General features: G+C 42.0%; 1 protein-coding gene across 4 annotated transcripts in view; it reads left to right on the top strand.

Moving 5' to 3' along the window:
• Window positions 1-18,498, top strand: part of MOCS1 (molybdenum cofactor synthesis 1) — a 34,173-nt gene that overhangs the window by 9,750 nt on the left and 5,925 nt on the right. For 2 of the 4 annotated variants that reach the window (XM_064158328.1, XM_064158329.1), the window contains exons 2-10: window positions 1,035-1,167; window positions 3,448-3,615; window positions 7,637-7,801; window positions 12,976-13,037; window positions 14,299-14,410; window positions 15,074-15,186; window positions 15,861-15,971; window positions 16,770-16,890; window positions 17,781-17,843. In XM_064158328.1, the coding sequence (XP_064014398.1) occupies window positions 1,035-1,167; window positions 3,448-3,615; window positions 7,637-7,801; window positions 12,976-13,037; window positions 14,299-14,410; window positions 15,074-15,186; window positions 15,861-15,971; window positions 16,770-16,890; window positions 17,781-17,836 (1,041 nt within the window). In that variant the 3' untranslated portion in view covers window positions 17,837-17,843. Of the gene's footprint in view, window positions 1-1,034; window positions 1,168-2,326; window positions 2,457-3,447; window positions 3,616-7,636; window positions 7,802-12,975; window positions 13,038-14,298; window positions 14,411-15,073; window positions 15,187-15,860; window positions 15,972-16,769; window positions 16,891-17,780; window positions 17,844-18,498 lie in introns of those variants that run through there. The other 2 variants (XM_064158326.1, XM_064158327.1) reach the window with 2 other exon arrangements.

Here is an 18,498-nt window from a genome sequence, read left to right as displayed (position 1 = left end):
AGAGTTGGCTTGCTTACTTGTATGTTGTACTTAAGGTATTGAAATACTTGCTGAAAGCAGTAGACTGTTTTCAGTTGTGCTTTACAGGTGTACAAAAACGAAGATGTAATGTAGCAACGTGGAAGTCATGGGTTAAAGGCAGTGGGACTCCCTGCATTTAGACTTTGATATAACCAAGAGTGTTCTGTTGGTAGCAGTAGTGATGTTTTGAAGGTGCTTAGTCTAAACTTGAACTGTATTAATTTCTAATATCTGCTGCTAATTTGTCACATTTCATGTGATACTCTTGTTCTGGGGGGCAAATACACAGCACTTCCTGAAAACTCTGTTGCTCTAGAATATGCTACAGAATTGTAAATTCAGTATTAACTTTGTGGTATTAGTAAAGGCATGATTGAAGTTCTGAATCTTTTTATGTGGATTTGACCAGGTGGAGTGTTCAGGATCATACATTTTCTTCTAGTCCTGCTGTATTATTTTTCATCTTTTATCTGAGATAAACATTTTGGAAGTATTCTGATGTATGGATTTGGGAAGGGAGACCTTGGAAATGTGGTTAAAAGAGATATCATGAAATGTAATTCTACACAGCAACAATTTGGGTTTGTTTTTAGCAGAATGTTATGTCTTGCACATGAAAGGTGGTAGGGACACAAGCAGAGATGCAGTGTTCCATCAGCTTTTAGTTCTCATGGTGTAGTGAGATTGGGTGGTCCCATCAGTTCTGGCAACAGAACAGATGCAATTGAAAAAAGCTGCATAAAAATCCTAAAGCACATGTAGCAAAGAGGCTGTATCTTAAAAAGCACAGAGAAAATTGTAGTACAATTCCATGGACTTAAGTAGGGTGTGAAACAATCAATAAATGGCCAGTTTTGACTAAAGGCAAGTCACAGATTTCTCTTGTGCAGCTGTCCCTGTGAGGAAAAAATGGAATAATAATAATGATCAGTTGAGTTCAAAGTTGAATATTTGAATAGTTATCCTATCAACATCCTGTGTAAATGATTAGCACTTCATTGTTTTCATTACAGGAGGTGCAAAGCTCAGGAAGAGGACGCTTCCTGCTGGAACATGCTGCTCCCTTCTCTGCGTTTTTGACAGACAGCTTTGGGCGTCAGCACAATTACTTGCGAATTTCTTTGACTGAGAAGTGCAACCTCAGGTGTAAGTGTCTGCTTGCTCTTTTTGCAGAGAGTTCTTATGCATCATATTGTGCAAATGCCAAGAATCCAGTTTGGGTGCTGTTTTGGTTTGGATTTGCCACCCAACAAATAGGAAATTTACCCTCTGGAGTAAATTTACCATGCTTACTCAAAATGTTGGAAGTTAAATGAAACTATTTTTACAGAAGTAGACTAAACATAAAAGTATAAAAAGCAATAAACATATACAGAATATATTTACAGCTCAACCATAGCACAAAGTCGTGCCTCTGGACACAAAAGAGGTCCAGAGAAGCTGTATTACACCCAGCTCATTGTCTCTACCTCGTCCACCCTGTAATTCACAAGCCAAAACAGAAGACAGTCAGCATGCAAGGTCAGAAGCAGAGACAGAGCAGCCAGAAGCCAAGCAGGAGGTGGCCAGAGAAATAAGCTTGTGTTGCAAAATGTGAGATATTCAGCAGTCCAGTGGGAAGATACAAACTTGTCCTGCATTATTATGTGTCCAGTTCCTTAAACTGTTTATCCCCTTAGACTCAAGTTTCTTTGGAAAAGTCAGGCATAGCCTTAAAACTGTAACAGCTGCTCATTGCTGTGTTGGCCCTCTGCTGTGTATTGTCTTCACAAAGTAATGGTAAAGGATAGATAGAAACTGTTTTGTGATTGAGCTGCTGGTGGGATGGAGAAGCAGGAGCAAGTTTAAGGGTCTGGCTGAGACAGGAGAAGCAGGTCTTTAGTCAGATCTGTTGTGGTTTGAATGATGATGCTTGTGAGTCACACAGAATTATGGAATCACTGGGGCTGGAAAAGACCTCTGAGATCGTGAAATCTGGCCCATGCCCCAACACCACAACATCAGCTAAACCAAGCCACCAAGTGCAACATCCAGTGTTTTCTTAAAGACCTCAAGGGATGATGACTCCACCACCTCCCTGGGCAGTCCATTCCAGTGCCTAATCACCCTTTCTGTGAGGAAGTGCTTCCTAATATCCAACTTAAACCTCCTCTGGCACAGCTTCAGACTGTGCCTTCTTGTTCTGTCACTATTTGTCTGGGTGAAGAGCCTGACTCCCACCTGACTACAACTTCCTTTTAGGTAGTTGGAGAGAGTGATAAGGTCCCCTCTATGTCTCCTCTTTTCCAGGCTGAACTCCAGCTCCCTCAGCCTTTCCTGATGTGACTTTCCCTCCAGCCCCCCTCACCAGTCTTGTCACTCTCCTCTGGATCCAGTTCCAACATCTCAGTATCTTTCTTCAAGTGAGGGGCCAAGAACTGCACACTGTGCTCGAGGTGAGGCCTCAACCAGTGCCAAGTAGAGGGGGAGAATTGCATCCCTAGTCCTCCTGGCTGCAGGGATATTCTGCTCTCCATTCCTGTCTACCAGCTCAAGAGCCCAGTTGCCATAGTGATAGTCAGTCTTTTTTTGTTAAAGACTGAGGCAAAAAAAGTGTTAAGTACCTCAGTCTTTTCCTTATCTTCTGTTACTATGTTCCCCTCTTCATCCAATAAGGAATGAACATTTTCCCTGGTCCTCCTTTTGTTTTTCATGTGCTTGTAAAAGCAGTTTTTATTATCCTTGACAGAACTGGTCAGATTAAGTTCAAGTGAAGCTTTTGCATCTGTAATTCTTTCTACATGACCTTAGAATATCCTGAAGTGCTTCCTGGTTCACTTGCCCATTTTTCCAAATTTGATACACACTTTTCCTTTTCCCTCAGTTCTGGCAAAAGCTGCTTGCTTAAGCATGCTGGTTGTACTGTGTCCAGTTCTGGGCTCCTCAATTCAAGAGACATGTTGAGGTGCTGGAATGTGTCCAGAGAAGAGCAACAAAGCTGGTGGAAGGCCTGGAACACAAACCCTATGAGGAGGGGCTGAGGGAGCTGGGGGTGTTTAGCCTGGGGAAGAGGAGGCTCAGGGGGGACCTCATTGCTGTCTACAACTACCTGAAGGCAGGCTGTAGCCAGGTGGGGGTTGGTCTCTTCTGCCCTGCAACCAGAAATAAAAGAAGGGGACACAGTCTCAAGTTGTGCTGGGGGGAAGTCTAGGCTGGATGTTAGGAGGAAGTTGTTGGCAGAGAGAGTGATTGGCATTGGAATGGGCTGCCCAGGGAGGTGGTGGAGTCACTGTCCCTGGAGATGTTGAAGAAAAGCCTGGCTGAGGCACTTAGTGCCATGGTCTAGTTGCCTGGCTATGGCTGGGTGCTAGGTTGGCCTGGATGATCTTGGAGGTCTCTTCCAACCTGGTTGATTCTATGATTCTATTTCTGTATTCTTTGTTTCAGGTCAGTATTGTATGCCAGAGGAAGGTGTTCAGCTGACCCCTAAATCAGAACTACTTACTGCTCAGGAAATAATCACCCTAGCCAGACTCTTTGTGAAAGAAGGTGTAGAAAAAATTCGACTGACGGGAGGAGAGCCACTTATCCGTCCTGATGTGGTTGATATTGTGGGTGAGTTCCCAAGAAAGATAGTGTGCTTCAAAGTGACTTGATGCTTATTGAGGTAACAGTTATGTCTATCTCCTAGTACAGTTTAGCAACCTGAAGGGTGATTATGAATTAAATAACAGTGCTTTTTCCCCAACGTTGAGAAATGCAAAGTAGTTCCATTCTGAAAATGTCCAGTTCTGCATTCCTGTTTGGATGGAACTGATGTCTCATCATATTATCAGCTGAACTTAGAATTGTTTTCATATTCAACTTCTATTTGAATAGCTTGGAATAATGCAGCCTGAAGGTGAAAAATCAAGAAATGAAGTGACCAAGTCCTCTTTGGGAAGGAACAGCTGAGATGTACTTGTATACAAAATGGGTTTTCTTTTGGATTTTCAGAGGAGTTTTTCTTTTGCATTATGTTGCCAAGAAAACAAAATGAGATGTCACTTGCTTGTCTCTGTTTAGTGAAGAATGGTGAAAATGTCTATGTTTTTAAAGTTATTGATGATGATTATTACTTCAATGAACTATAAATTACTGGGTAAATTTTGGAAGTCTGTCTCCTTCGATCAGCATTCAGTTGACTGACTGTGCCTGTATTTTCTTGAGCCAGATGGTTTTTTTCCCTATTCAAAGCCTCGTGTGTTTATAGACATTACAGTAGCTTTGTACAGTGGAAAGGTTAGTAGACTAAGGTTATATAGGTGGTTGTATTTTGTGTGTTCTAGGCAACTGAAGTTGTCTGTTTCTGAACCTATATCCTCGTAAGTATTGAGTATGAGAGTATGAGATGAAGGTCTTCAAAGTAATCTGCCTACTGATACGGTGAACTTGGATACAGGAAGCCACTGGTCCATGCTTCTGCTCTGTTTTGTTCAGGATTTGGAAGACCTCTTTGCTCACTTCCAGAGGAGGCAGCAGAGCAGTGTAATATGTTGAACTGATGTGTTTATAGCTGGAAAACGTATGACTAGATTGAGCTAGCTTGGGTCTCTTTAAACCTTGGTTGTGAGGAGTCCTGAATCATAGAATCAGTCAGGTTGAAAGAGACCTCTAAGATCATCCAGTCCAACCTAGCACCCAGCCCTATCTAATCAACTAGACCATGGCACTAAGTGTCTCATCCAGTCTTTTCTTGAACACCTTCAGGGACAGTGATTCCACCACCTCCCTGGGCAGCCCATTCCAATGGCAAATCACTTTCTCTGGAAAGAACTTCGAATCATAGAATCAGTCAGGTTTGGAAGGGACCACCCATGGGCTGGGACACCCTACCCTAGAGCAGGCTGGCCAGAGCCCCCTGCAGCCTGGCTTTAAACACCTCCAGGGACAGGGCCTCAACCACCTCCCTGGGCAACCCATTCCAGGGTCTCAGCACTCTCATGCTGAACAACTTCCTTCTCATGTCCAGCCTGAACCTACTCATCTCCAGCTTTGCTTCATTCCCCCCAGTCCTGTCACTCCCTGATTTCCTGAAAAGCCCTTGCCCAGCTTTTTTGTAGGCCACTTCAGATACTGGAAGGCCACAAGAAGGTCACCTGGGAGCCTCCTCTTCTCCAGACTGAACAGTCTCAACTCTTTCAGTCTGTCCTCACAGCAGAGCTGTTCCAGCCCTCTGAGCATCCCAGTGGCCCTTCTCTGGACAAGCTCCCGTACATCTACATCCTTCTTGTAATGGGGGTTCCATAACTGGACACAGTAATCCAGGTGGGGTCTCAGCAGAGTAGAGGGGGAGAATCACCTCCCTTGACCTGCTCGCCACACTTCTAATGCAGCTCAGGCTCTGGTTACTGGAGTCCTATTGCCATATTTTTTTTTCTAATACTTAAGTTCAAACTTTTTGTTGTTGTTTCTGTAACCAGAAACTGCCAAAGGGTTAGGGTTGGGCAAACCTCTGCTTTTAGAGGTTATAGAGGAATCAGCCACAGGATTAAAAGAAATGGTAGAAAAGGATAGACAGGGATTTCAAGCAGAGAGGCCTTGAAGCTGTGTTATGTGCATGGCTCCCTTTTGAACCAGGAGCTACGATCTCTTGAGAAAAAGATATAAAGGGACCGAGAGGGTGATACAAGATGCAGCTGTGGATCTACAACTACCTGAATGGAGGCTGTAGCCAGGTGGGGGTTGGTCTCTTCCCCCAGGCAACCAGCAACAGAATGAGGGGACACAGCCTCAAGTTGTGCCAGGGGAGGTATAGACTTGTTATTAGGAGGAAGTTCTTCAAGAGAGAGTGGTTTGCCACTGGAATGGGCTGCCCAGGGAGGTGGTGGAGTCGCCATCCCCGAAGGTGTTCAAGAAAAGCCTGGATGGGGCATTTAGTGCCATGGTGTAGTTGGTTGGACAGGGCTGGGTGCTAGGTTGGACTGGATGATCTTGGAGGTCTCTTCCAACCTGCTTGATTCTATGATTCTGTGATTCAGATGCGATTTGAAGTTAGTATAGAAGACTCTGTTACTCAGAGACCTGCTACAGTTCTTTAGATTATTTAAAATCTTGCAACTAACACTTAGTGAAATTTAAAACATGTCCTGGGAATGGCTGAAAACATAGGTCTGAGACTTTTCTGTACCAGATAATAGTAGAATATAGAATCAGTCTCCTTCAGGATGCTCAAAGTTCAAATCAGCACCAGATACAAACTGTATGGTAACTGTTTATTATTAATCATCTGAGTAGTACGCATCTCCACTGACAATCCTTTTCCATGCACTTAGGATGGAAAGTCCATCTATTCCATTGGATGACTTTATAGAAAAACACATTTCAAGACAGAAGAAGTGCAGGTTGGATATTTTCATTGAGGAAGGAGTGCAGGTTGGATATTTTCATTGAGGAAGAAGTGCAGGTTGGATACTTTCATTGAGGAAGAAGTGCAGGTTGGATATTTTCATTGAGGAGGAAGTGCAGGTTGGATATTTTCATTGAGGAGGAAGTGCAGGGTGGATATTTTAATGTATTAGGAGATACACATACCTTTTCTGGACTCCCATCAGAAGTGTAATTAGGAAAAAAAATAGGAGGAGAATATGTGAGAAAGTTCTATTTAAGAAGATGCTTCTGAACAAGCAGGAAAAGTAACTGTAAAAGGATTTACTTGATGGCTTGAACCTGCCATGAAAGCTTTTATCTTCATGCTATTGAGTTATAGTATCTGTTCTATTTCCTTTCCTTCTTGATAGTTTAATCAGTTGCCTTTGCTTATGCTGATTGTTGCTAAAGCAGTGAGCAAAGGCCAGAAAATGCAGATACAAGTTGAGTTATAAAGTTATGGAATCTCTTTAATCTCTTTTGATTTTAGAGGTCAGCAACCTAGCAAACCAAGCGACTGCAAATGTTCCTCTTCTTAGCTTGCAAAAACAAGGGAGAGTGTACTAACTGGTCTTTTTGTTGTTGTTGCTTGGTATTAATGTTAAGTCTTCATCTCCAATATCTCACAGCTGGCATTTATCCAATTTGCTATCACAAGTGCTTCCACATATCAGTGTATTTCCAGTGCCTTATCCTTTATCTGTTCCTGTCTGATGAGAAAGAAGATGCTTTCTTTTTTATTGAGGAGTATATGGTATTTCTTTCAGTATTTTAAAGTCAATACTGCTGGCAGATACCTCTGGGTTAGAACTGGTTTTTAGTAAAGCATAGCAGTGTTAATGTTGTTAGATAAACACAGCTAGTTCAGGCCTTAATTATGAAAGGGATGGATTGGTGCTGCTTATTGCAAAACACAGAATTCAGTTTGCAAAATTAAATTGAGGGAAATAAAGTAATAAAATCAGAGACCTTCTTCCAGCAGTGAAGTCACTGTTTTAAAAAATGAAGAACAAAATCAGTGTGCACTTTCAGTGTTATTTATAACCAATTTAACTTCTAATAACCTCTTTCATACCCTTTGAAATGGATTGGTGCTAAAATGGGTCTTTGATACCAGCACACCTGGGAGAAGGCTGAATCACTGAAGTAATTCACACATCTTTTGAGATTTCTGTGTGTCTTACAGGTGAATTGCTTGTTGTAAAGTGTTCTTTTTACTTTTTCACAGGTCAGCTGTACAAGCTAGAAGGTCTGAAAACCATTGCTGTCACAACAAATGGGATCAACTTAACCAGAATGCTGCCTCGATTGAAGGAGGCAGGACTGAATGCCATTAACATTAGCCTGGATACTTTGGTCCCAGCCAAATTTGAGTTCATTGTCAGGAGGAAAGGTACAGGCTTGTCTTCTATGACGTTTGTATTACTACTTGTGAAGTTGTGAGTTGTTTGGTATGTTTGTCACACTCAGTTGCTTTGTGATGGGTGTGGATTGATGTTCTTGTCAGGCTAGGAAAAGTATCACAGTATCAACAAGGTTGGAAGAGACCTCATAGATCATCAAGTCCAACCCTTTACCACAATTCTCAAGGCTAGACCATGGCACCAAGTGCCACGTCCAATCCTGCCTTGGACAGCTCCAGGGACGGCGACTCCACCACCTCCCTGGGCAGCCCATTCCAGTGTCCAATGACTCTCTCAGTGAAGAACTTTCTCCTCACCTCCAGCCTAAATTTCCCCTGGTGCAGCCTGAGGCTGCGTCCTCTTGTTCTGGCACTGGCCACCTGAGAGCAGAGAGCAACCTCCTCCTGGCCACAACCACCCCTCAGGTAGTTGTAGACAGCAATAAGGTCTCCCCTGAGCCTCCTCTTCTCCAGGCTAACCAATCCCAGCTCCCTCAGCCTCTCCTCGTAGGGCTGTGCTCAAGGCCTCTCCCCAGCCTCGTCACCCTTCTCTGGACACACTCAAGCATCTCAATGTCCCTCCTAAACTGGGGGGCCTAGAACTGAACACAGTACTCAAGGTGTGGTCTAACCAGTGCAGAGTACAGGGGCAGAATGACCTCCCTGCTCCTGCTGACCACACCATTCCTGATGCATGCCAGGATGCAATAGTAGTCCCTATTAGCCCATCTTTTTCCTTTTTTAAACAACCTTTAGGAAGTAGAACCTCTTTAATTGGAGCTGCTGGAGAAGAAGATGCTCAGCTCACCACAGTCAGTGGGATTTTGACTACAGCTGGCAGTAAATGGCTGATTATTGGTTGATCATGACTATCAAGAGGGCTCTCCAAATCTTGTTTCGGTCTTGTGTGCTGCTCTTTCTTAATACCATTGTAAAAAACACACTGCAGTAGCTCAGGCCTAAGATGCCACAAACCTGAACTTCTTACCACGAGTACTAGTGGTTTCTGGAAGTACCTGCTAGCAGTGGTCTCACATGTGATTAGTGATGTTCCCTATTTCCACTACTTTTTAATTGGAGTAGGCATAAACTGAGCTAGTAACTCCAAAAAAAAGCTTCAAAAATGCTTGGATATGCCCAGTGCTAAAAATTCCTGTTTAAATGAATCCTAAAGCTCATCATGAAACTTCGTGGTTAGGTTTCCTTCCAACCTAAAACTGATTTGACCTTGTATCATTCCGTTTCTGCCCAGTGATGTAACTTGGGCAGTCTGGGAACTTGTCATTCAGACAAAATCTCCAAGTAGCCACTAGATGGTAGAACAGCACAAGGTAATTGTAGGGCAAAGGCTGTGGTAATTCGGAACACTGTGAGAAGTAATCTCAACGTTTGAATTACTCTACTCTGGCAGGTGCAGAAAGGTGTCCTTGTCTACAGTGTCATTGAGAGCACTTCAAGTTTCTACATCATGGTGCAGAAATCCCTTCATGTCATAAATGTTGCTGGAGCATAATTCTTCCAGCATAGGCTATTCCATTAATCTTCTTGTCTCATGCCACAATTGGCTCCCAGAGAATTATCTGGGAGTATCTAATCACAAGCAGGTGTTGATTACACTTTTCTGTTCTGCTTTCTGCATTTGACTGTTTACCTGGCTTGTGACATTCACTGGAAACAAGCCCTTCCTTTGCTACTGAAGGGGCAAACCTGATCCTCCACCTTCCTGAGTTACATGGCCACAGCTCTTGGTATCTGATTGGAAGCTGTTAGGAACGTGGTGCTTATAAAGTAAACTAAAAGTTACTGGAGGGTGAGGGCAATTTTTATTTCTCTTCCCCTCCTCTTCTTTTAAAGAAAAAGAAGGTCTTTAACCACAAAGAGAGAAACTTCTCAAAGGAATAGCCTAGAGATTGAACACAGAGGTTACTGTGACAGTATTTTTAAGGAGGAAAGTCTTCAAATCATATTTAAGTGGAGATTAGTGAAAATTGTAACATTCAGTTGAGTTTTTTCTTTTGTTAAGGGCTGAAATTATGTAAAAATATTGGGTTTGTTGTTTTTGAGGGCTCTTTATTTAATAGGAGATTTCCAAGTGTGGAATGAGCAGAGAACAGTGCCTGCCCTACAGTGCTAACCTGACTTCTGTGGCAGTTCCACAAGCAACAAGATATAGCTCTATTAAGGTGAGGCATTCCTGATCTTAAACTTCTACAGGCTGGTAACTTCTGTGGAAAGTAAAGGTGACATCTAATTATGGAGAAAACCAGAACTGAAGAGGCTTATGATCAACTTTTGTGCTCACCTGGAAACTCATTCTAGGGGTTCAAGAAATGGCTAGAGATTTCTGTCTGTGGTGCAGCTGATCTGCATTGCACCTGTTTTTATTATCAAATGGTTGGGATAGAGGGAATGACTTTGGGGTGATAGAGGTTTCACTGATGTTTGAGAGCACATAAGAGGACCATAGTATTTCCACTTCTCCCCATTTACCGCTTGGGAAGAGGTGAACAAATGAGAAGCACTTTCTAGCCAGTACCTAGCCTAACCACTGCAGGCCACTTCATTTTTTCCTCATTACAAGGAAAATGAGATAGTACTGTGCTATAATTGAGTCACTAAACGTAGACTTGATGTCTTCCTTCTTCTAAGGATTAAGTATTGGAAGGCATTGTTCCACATAGGATGTTTCTAAGGTTCTCTGTGCTTTAAAGTTGGCTCAAGTTATGATTTCATAAGAAACATAAAATGATGAAAATACTGACACACTTGATAGGATGGAAGAGGAGAAGAAATGTCAAAAGAAATGGAGCATTTCTGAGCTTTGACCATATTTCACACTGCAATGCTATCTAGTCTTTGTTTATGCTTTAATGTTTTGAAAGGCTTTGGGTTTATTCTTTTTGGTGCTCCATGATCACGTAAGGACTTTGAGCTGAACGAGTTGTTCAGTATTTATGGTAATACAAATAAACTCCTAACTTTGTTCCATACAGAAACTCAAGGAAAAGAGTTAATATCAAAATGCAGAATGCACTTACATTTTTTTTTCTTATTGTAACAAATTATTATTGTAAACAGTTACCCTGCCCCCAAAATATTTTAGTGGAAGCAAGTCATTTATAATCAGAATAGCTTCTTGGTGGTGATTTTTGATAGTTGTTCTAAACCACATTCTTGTACTGGAGTGGCAGGAGGCAGAACTGGAAAGGACCTGGAGTTTGTTAGCTCTAGTCCTGTTCTGTGCCCCTGCAGTGAGCTGAGCTCAAGCATGTGAGTATTCAAAGACATAGAGTTTTTGACTGCCTCTTGCTGTTGTTGCTCCCTGCCCTGTTTAGTTAAGTTCAGTTTTACCTTCCAGCACTCCTGAAGTCACACGAGGTTTTTTGAGCTGTTGCAGGGCTTTTTTGATCCCTTTTATGGTTCTGGGAGGTGTTTTCAGCAGTGTCATTATCTCGTTCAGCCTGCAGACTTGCTTAATTGGAAGGAAAGCTACCACCAGCACTGCAAACTTCCTGGGCACATGCGAAACAAGTGGATGACAGAGAGGGTGGCCAACAAGTTGTAACTTCAAACATTTGCTTACAGGAGTTGCTTCACTGCCTTCTTGCTCCTCACCATTCTCTTTGCAGCCAGAACTACTATTACTACCAGTTTATGAAGCAGTTAGCATTTTCTGTTTCCTGAGTCCATGCTTTAGGTGCCTTCATCAGCCACAAATCATTTAAATGAAAGTTTCCTGTCTGTCCTTTTTTTTTTTTTTTGATATTGAATCTATCCAGTCCAAAGCATGCAGAGAATGTTATTGAGTTATTGCTTATTTCCATTAAAGCACCTATGGATTAATGGAGGTATGATCTCTTCACTAGAGAATCAGAGTTCCAGTAGATAAGAGGTAGGGGAAGGAAGATGTTGGACAGCAAAATATATAATAGGAATAGCACATAGATTGTTAGCATAAACTTCTGGATGGTATTGCATCTGTTTGCTCTTGAAGACTATAGCTGTGGAAGAAGGAGCTCAGTCTTGCACTGTTTGGAGTTCAGTATTCAGAAGGCAACTTAGTCTAATTCCTTACAGGGTAGGAAAGACATGCACAAACACCATGCTAGCAGCTGAACACAAATACTCACCAGAAATGAGTACCTAGAGCTGGTAGCTTACTATCTTCTCCTTGTAACTATCACTTTGTTTCTCTGACAGCTGGTGACTGTAGCAGGGAAGGAATATGTCAAATCTCAGATCGATACCTTGATGAAAGGTGTTAACTTTGTTTGAAGTTGACAGAAGGTGTGGTTTGAATGAGATGATTAAGAAGCTTTTCTAAAGGCCTTTGGAATTTCAAAACTGCATTGTTGCCTTTTTTTTTTTCTCCTTCCTTTGCAAATCTAAGAGGGTAAAGGGTAGAGATGAAGATACTTGCCTTAGTTTAACTGTATCTGTGTATCCAGGAGTAGCTGACTAGATTAGGCCACGCTAAATGACATAACGAGGCTAGGCATTTAATTCCTTGAAGTCACTTTCGGTTTTAACACCCTTCATTTGTTTTCAAGAGTCAAAGGCCTGCTGAATTGCTTTCCTGAATGCTCTAGTCTCCCAGCATTGTGCTGACCAATTTCTTATCTTTAGCCATAAAAATGATGGTCCTGTAAAATGCTGCCTGTGGTCTTCAAACTGATAGGTAGTCAGTAGCTCTGGGAAGCCTAAATGAATAAATATTAATTTATTATCCTTTCCTTGTTGCATCTGGAGAAATGCTTTCCACCCCCTTTAAGAGGAATGTAACACAAAGCAAAGCTGACCTATGGGAAAGTGGAGAGTCCTACGCTCAGGATACATGGATAGTCAAAGATGCAGAAAAGTTTACCTGTATTTTTAACCACTCAAATACCAGTTAAAAATTTGATCTTGGTGATTTGAACAATGGCAGCCTTTGGAAATGTAAGAGGAATTCTGCTCTGGCAGATCTTTTGAGGTCCCTTCCAGGTGCTGACCTTCTGTGAAGTGTAGAATTGAAGTCTTTTTACTTGCAGCTTGTTTTACTTGCAGCCCTGTCTGCTGAAACAGACTGGTTTTATTTGTCATTATTTTGTGTTGTACTTAGTAACGTCCTTTTGTACTCTGTTTTTAAACAAAAAGTATTTACAAAGAATCTTTCAATATCTTAGGCTTTCACAAAGTAATGGAAGGGATCTACAAAGCCACCGAACTTGGCTACCGTCCTGTTAAGGTAAAACCAATGTTTACTTACTCTGAAACTGTTGTGCTTTACCATGAATTATGACAAACAATACAGCTCACCTGGTGAAGAATTTACTATTCTACTCCCCCTGTGTGAAAAGTCCTTAGTGAAACTGAAGAAAAATGTAAGTAGATCAAAGATCAGATCACAAGGGAGATTCATGCAGTCTCCCTGTGCAGCTGAGGCAGCATGGTTATACAGCCACACAGCCCACTGACTGCTTAGCTGCAGGCTACCCCATGGTTCTGCTCTCTATTGGTTCCTCCGTGTTGGTTTGGCACTCATCTGATCAACTGTAAACTTGGCCAAGGGACATAACAAGCTGAACACTAACCTGCAGGAAAACGTTTTTCTTCTGGTTTATCACCCTCAGCTGTTTACAGCAGTCTCCGAGTGCCAGTGTGAGAGAGGGGGAAAGGGAGTCCTTTGGAGAGGTGTAGGTAGGCTAGCTTAGCACTGACATGAAATGTCACCCTAACTGCAGTTCAGTAGTTAAGGTTCCCTTCAGTTTCATCAGTGTTTTGGACCATCTGTTTTGTGTAAGTGGTTTAGGCTATAGAGCTGTGAAAAACACTTGAAATGAAATGAGGTTTTAGTCTTCCCTGAAAAATCTTCAGAATCATGATGCACAGTGCTTGAACACTCAAGTCTGCCTTGCTAACAGGGACTGGTTTAGGAACTCTACAGCTGTCTGTTGCTCTACAGATAAAACCCATCAGACTTGAAACTCCAATGTAAATATTGTTTATGAAGAATGTACAAAACCAATCAGGTTTAACCTCTTATTGAAGGAAGGCAGAGCCAGTCATCCTGCAGCCTGTGCTTATGGAGTATGCTTTCAACACTTCCTGATCTGGGGAATTTGCCTATGATCTGCCATAAAGAGTGTGATAAGAAGGTACTTTTACAGAAGCCATACAGTGTGGGACTGGCAAGTAGAGTTGTCCTTTTAGACCATAAAAGCTGCCATACATTAGGTAAGGTTACCTAGCTTCTATTATTTTTTCCATTTTAGTAAGGCAACTTTTACAGCTTCAGTTAAGTTTGATGCAAAACTTAGAGGCAAAGTTGGCATAAAAGATCGTCTGCGCTATTGCAGTTGTGCAAACTTCTCTCATCATCTTTTCATTTGAAAGAACAAATGGTCTATCTACATTGCCTTTTGCAAGGAGTGTGAAACCTTGTGAAAGAGGCTCAAAGGAGGTCACACACTGTGCTCACTGATTTCAGATGTCTGCTTTTCCTGAAGGTGAACTGTGTGGTGATGCGAGGCACCAATGAGGATGAGCTGGTGGACTTTGTGGAGTTGACGAAGGACCTGCCCCTTGATGTGCGGTTCATAGAGTACATGCCCTTTGATGGTAAGTGGGCCTGCTCTGAGACTTTCCATGGCATGGAGCATGCCTTGGGCATTGGTGAATCTGGCTGATGGTCATTTACTCTTTGGGCTTGTCTCTGGAAGGTTTAGTAAGCTCTTTTTGGGAATTAGGGATTGCTGTAAGTTTTGTGTTGATTCTTTTGCAGCTTATCTGTTGTCCCTGGATAAGGTGTATTACTGTCTACAACTACCTGAAAGGACATTGTAGCCAGGTGGGGGGTGGCCTCTTCTGCCAGGCAACCAGCAATAGAACAAGGGGACACAGTCTCAAGTTGTGCCAGGGTAGGTCTAGGCTGGATGTTAGGAGGAAGTTCTTCACAGAGAGAGTGATTGGCATTGGAATGGGCTGCCCAGGGAGGTGGTGGAGGCACCGTCCCTGGAGGTCTTCAAGAAAAGCCTGGATGAGGCACTTAGTGCCATGGTCTAATTGACTGGATAGGGCTGGGTGATAGGTTGGACTGGATGATCTTGGAGGTCTCTTCCAACCTGGTTGATGCTATGATTCTAAGGTGGAGAAGGATTAGTAGTAGGATTGTTTGGCCTGAGACAGCTACAGGGAAAACAAATTGGTGGAGGAAGTAAAGGCATTTCTCTGCTAGTTAAAAATGTACCGTCTAAACTTTTATGCTGGTTTTGTTAATTCTAGGCAATAAATGGAATTTCAGGAAGATGGTAAGCTACAAAGAAATGCTTGATACAATTAAACAGCAATGGCCTGAACTGCTGAAATTGCCCTGTGAAACTTCCAGCACAGCCAAGGTAGGGTTAGACAAAGAACACCCATTCTTTCCCTGCTGTAAATCCCCAAATCTTCCCAAATTCAGCATGTATATCTGACAAAGTAAGAAACACTTAATGTAGTAACTCTGAGATTTTTGATTAGGGTTCCTGCATGTTGTTTGAGCCTTACTAAACACTGATCATAGTCTACCAATCAAAATACAAAGTGTTTGCTAGATGCTTCAGTCAGATAAAAAGCTTGGTAAGCTTCTATCCTGTTTTTACAGCTTTTGAAACTTCCATCAGTCTATATCTGTCTATGACTGTACATTTGCAAGCCTAAAGAAACAGTTGTTAATGAAATAGAAGTATTGCCTTAGGGTGCACAGTGTCACATAGGCAATGTCTAGCCTGCATGGATCTATGGCTCCTGGCTGCCTGTGGAGGAACATGACTGCTGGCATCACTTGTCAGTCAATAACTGCAAGAGCAAACATATAACAAGTGCTGAATTTCCAGGAGTGGGGCAGAGTATGCCAGGACACCTGACAAAGCTGATGGTGATTGCTTTTATTTTAGTTTTTTCTCCTCTCCTTGCATGACCTCAGAACTGAAGACAGCCTCTGTTAAAATGTCTTTTACAATGTGGACAAGTGGAATTTAAAAATAAAGGGTCTCTCTCTGACTTTTTTTAATCCTCTGCATTTCTTTAGAGTTATAAGGTGCCACATTTCCAGGGCCAAATCAGCTTCATCACCTCCATGTCAGAGCACTTCTGTGGATCCTGCAATCGACTGAGGATAACAGCAGATGGGAACTTAAAGGTTTGTGGTGAAACAGAATTCTCTTTGCTTTCATACAGTGAAAGTAGCATTGAAGTTCTTCCTTTGAAAGTAGCTGGGGTGTAAAGTAGAATGGAAAGATGCATAATTACTGCCAGCTAATTCCTGTTTATTTATCCTGTATGTATTCTTGTTCACACTTGTTGGGCTGCTAGGGAGATGTGACATCACCTGTTTTTGTTTTTATTTCCTGTTTTCTTACCATAATTAACTTCAGCTATAAAGCATGGTTGCAAGGTCACTAAATATAAACATTTATTTAAATCTTTGATTCCAAATCATCTTAACCATGTGACAAGCAGATGATTTCCCATTAGAAAAGGTTCCAAGCAGCTGCAAGGACTTGACTGTTGTCTTCCACAAAGATCCTGTCTTGTTTTCACCAAACATCTTCTTACTACTCTTCTCCTTCAAGAGCAGCCTGTACATTTGCTCAGCAGCTGTAGGAAAGAGAGGGATAACCGTTTCCTGCCACGTTGAAGCTGGCAGTTTCTAGGGGAAAATTAAAGTTTTCCATTAAAAATTGGCACTTATGCTTTGTCACCTGATACTGACAACAGCTGTGCTGCCGTCTAATGTCAGATGACTGAAGCAGCCTGAAGGCCTAATGAGCTTAGGTTGCATAAACATCCCAGGCTCTCTTTGTGTGTACATAAGGAGAAATAAAACAATCTTCATAAATGTTTTCTTCCTTCAACATAATAGGCCTTGGTTAGTACAAAAATGCAGAAAGACATTTTTCCTCATTTCTCTTTTGCTTCCTTGGGGGGTTGGCTGCAGGTGTGCCTTTTTGGGAATTCAGAAGTGTCCTTGAGAGATCACCTACGTTCAGGTGCCTCAGAGGAAGAGCTGGTTCAAATCATTGGAGCAGCAGTGGGCAGAAAAAAGAAGCAGCATGCTGGTATGTTTGTTGTGCCTGAGAAATAACAGCAGTGACTAGGAAAAAATATGTCTTGGTTTTACTATGGGATGCAGATGGAAAAGCTTCTCGAATGAAGCTGATATTAAGTAAGGAAAGAATTTTCCCATCTGATAAGAGAGTTGTCTGGTAGAAAGCTGGTAACATACCAGCCCTGCAGTTACTTCAAAATCTGGATGTCAGTTCTCATCTTCCACATGAGCTAGAATCCAGACCATCTAAAAATCTTTCAGACTGGCTTTTGCCTTTGAAGAGGTGCAGGTGCCACTGCTCACAATAACAACAGCAGTGACAAATCTCTTGTCTGTCGGGTATGCAGAAATTTGTAGCCACTCACCTAGTGCTCTGCATAAGGTCATGACAATGCAGTCACATCCTCAGGCTGTATAGCAGTAAAGACAATTTGCCATCAGCCTGGCATTATCTTTTTTTTTCACTTATTGTTAATCCTGATGTTGTCCCAGGGGCTTCTATGATTGAACTTCTCTGAAATGGAACTCTGTTAACAACTTATCCGTGGAACTAGTACAGTTAAATGCTAGTGTAAAGAAACAAGATAGTTCCAAGTTGGTTAAACGTTGTAACAGATAGACTGTGACTGAGATTAGGGAAAGCTTCCTGGGAAAGGCTTCTGTATTGTGATAGATCCGTAGCAGCCAGGGGCTCAGAGGCTGTGGCAGCTATGTTTTAAAGTAATACCGTGCTAAATTCCCTCTCCTCCAGCTTCCTTGGTCTTTATTTGGCTTAGGTTTTCCTAGCATGAAGGAACACTGTGGAGAGCAAAAAAAAAAACCCCACTAAATATGTAAACCAGATGCATGACTTGCTTAAAACCTAAAAAGCTAAGATTTTTGTGTGTTCCTTGTTTCTAGGCATGTTTAACATTTCCCAGATGAAAAACCGGCCAATGATCCTGATTGGTGGGTGACAAATCAGTACGTAATACATACACAGCGATTTTTGTTTGGGCTTTGTCTTCTGGGCAACAGAGTGGATCGAGCTTTTCAGTCTCATTTATGTTTGGTTCTGGCTTAAGTTTAGGCAAAGAAATGGGGTTTTTAAAAGGCAATGTGGTTAACATGCAGAAGTGGAAGAGACGGAAAGGTTTAATGCCTTATCCAGTCTTCTAAGTGACAGCACTGGTTTTTCAAAGGGGTCCTACTTTTCTCATCAAATTTCCTTTATGCTTTCCTTGTACTTAACAAGAATAGTGTGTTAACTTGTAAGGCAATTTGGGGTGAGTTTTATGATATTAAACATAAAGGATGCAGGATGGACTTTTATCCCTGGATTAAGAAACTGAACTTCACAGTAACTTGACAGATGCGAGTTTTTCCACCTCACTCCTACTACAGTCCAGAATGTGAAAGTTTGGGCTTCATTTTTGGAAATGCCCTTTTTATTGCTTCAAAGTCTTAGAAAATAACTATGAAAACTATAGTATCTGGTATCTGACCAGCACTATGAGCAGTGTTTCTTTTCCTTGTTGTCTCTATTGAAGATGTTTGCTAGCTCCCTTCTGCTTGAAGCTCTCTTCATGAGTGATGTGGTATTCCTGTAGTTTCTTATGGATTTTTGACATCATCCTCA

The sequence above is a fragment of the Pogoniulus pusillus genome, chromosome 18 (genome assembly GCF_015220805.1).
Source record: "Pogoniulus pusillus isolate bPogPus1 chromosome 18, bPogPus1.pri, whole genome shotgun sequence".
NCBI classification, from domain to species: Eukaryota; Metazoa; Chordata; class Aves; order Piciformes; family Lybiidae; genus Pogoniulus; species Pogoniulus pusillus.
The sequence above is the reverse complement of the archived record's forward strand: the minus strand, read 5'-3'. Positions and strand labels throughout refer to the sequence as shown.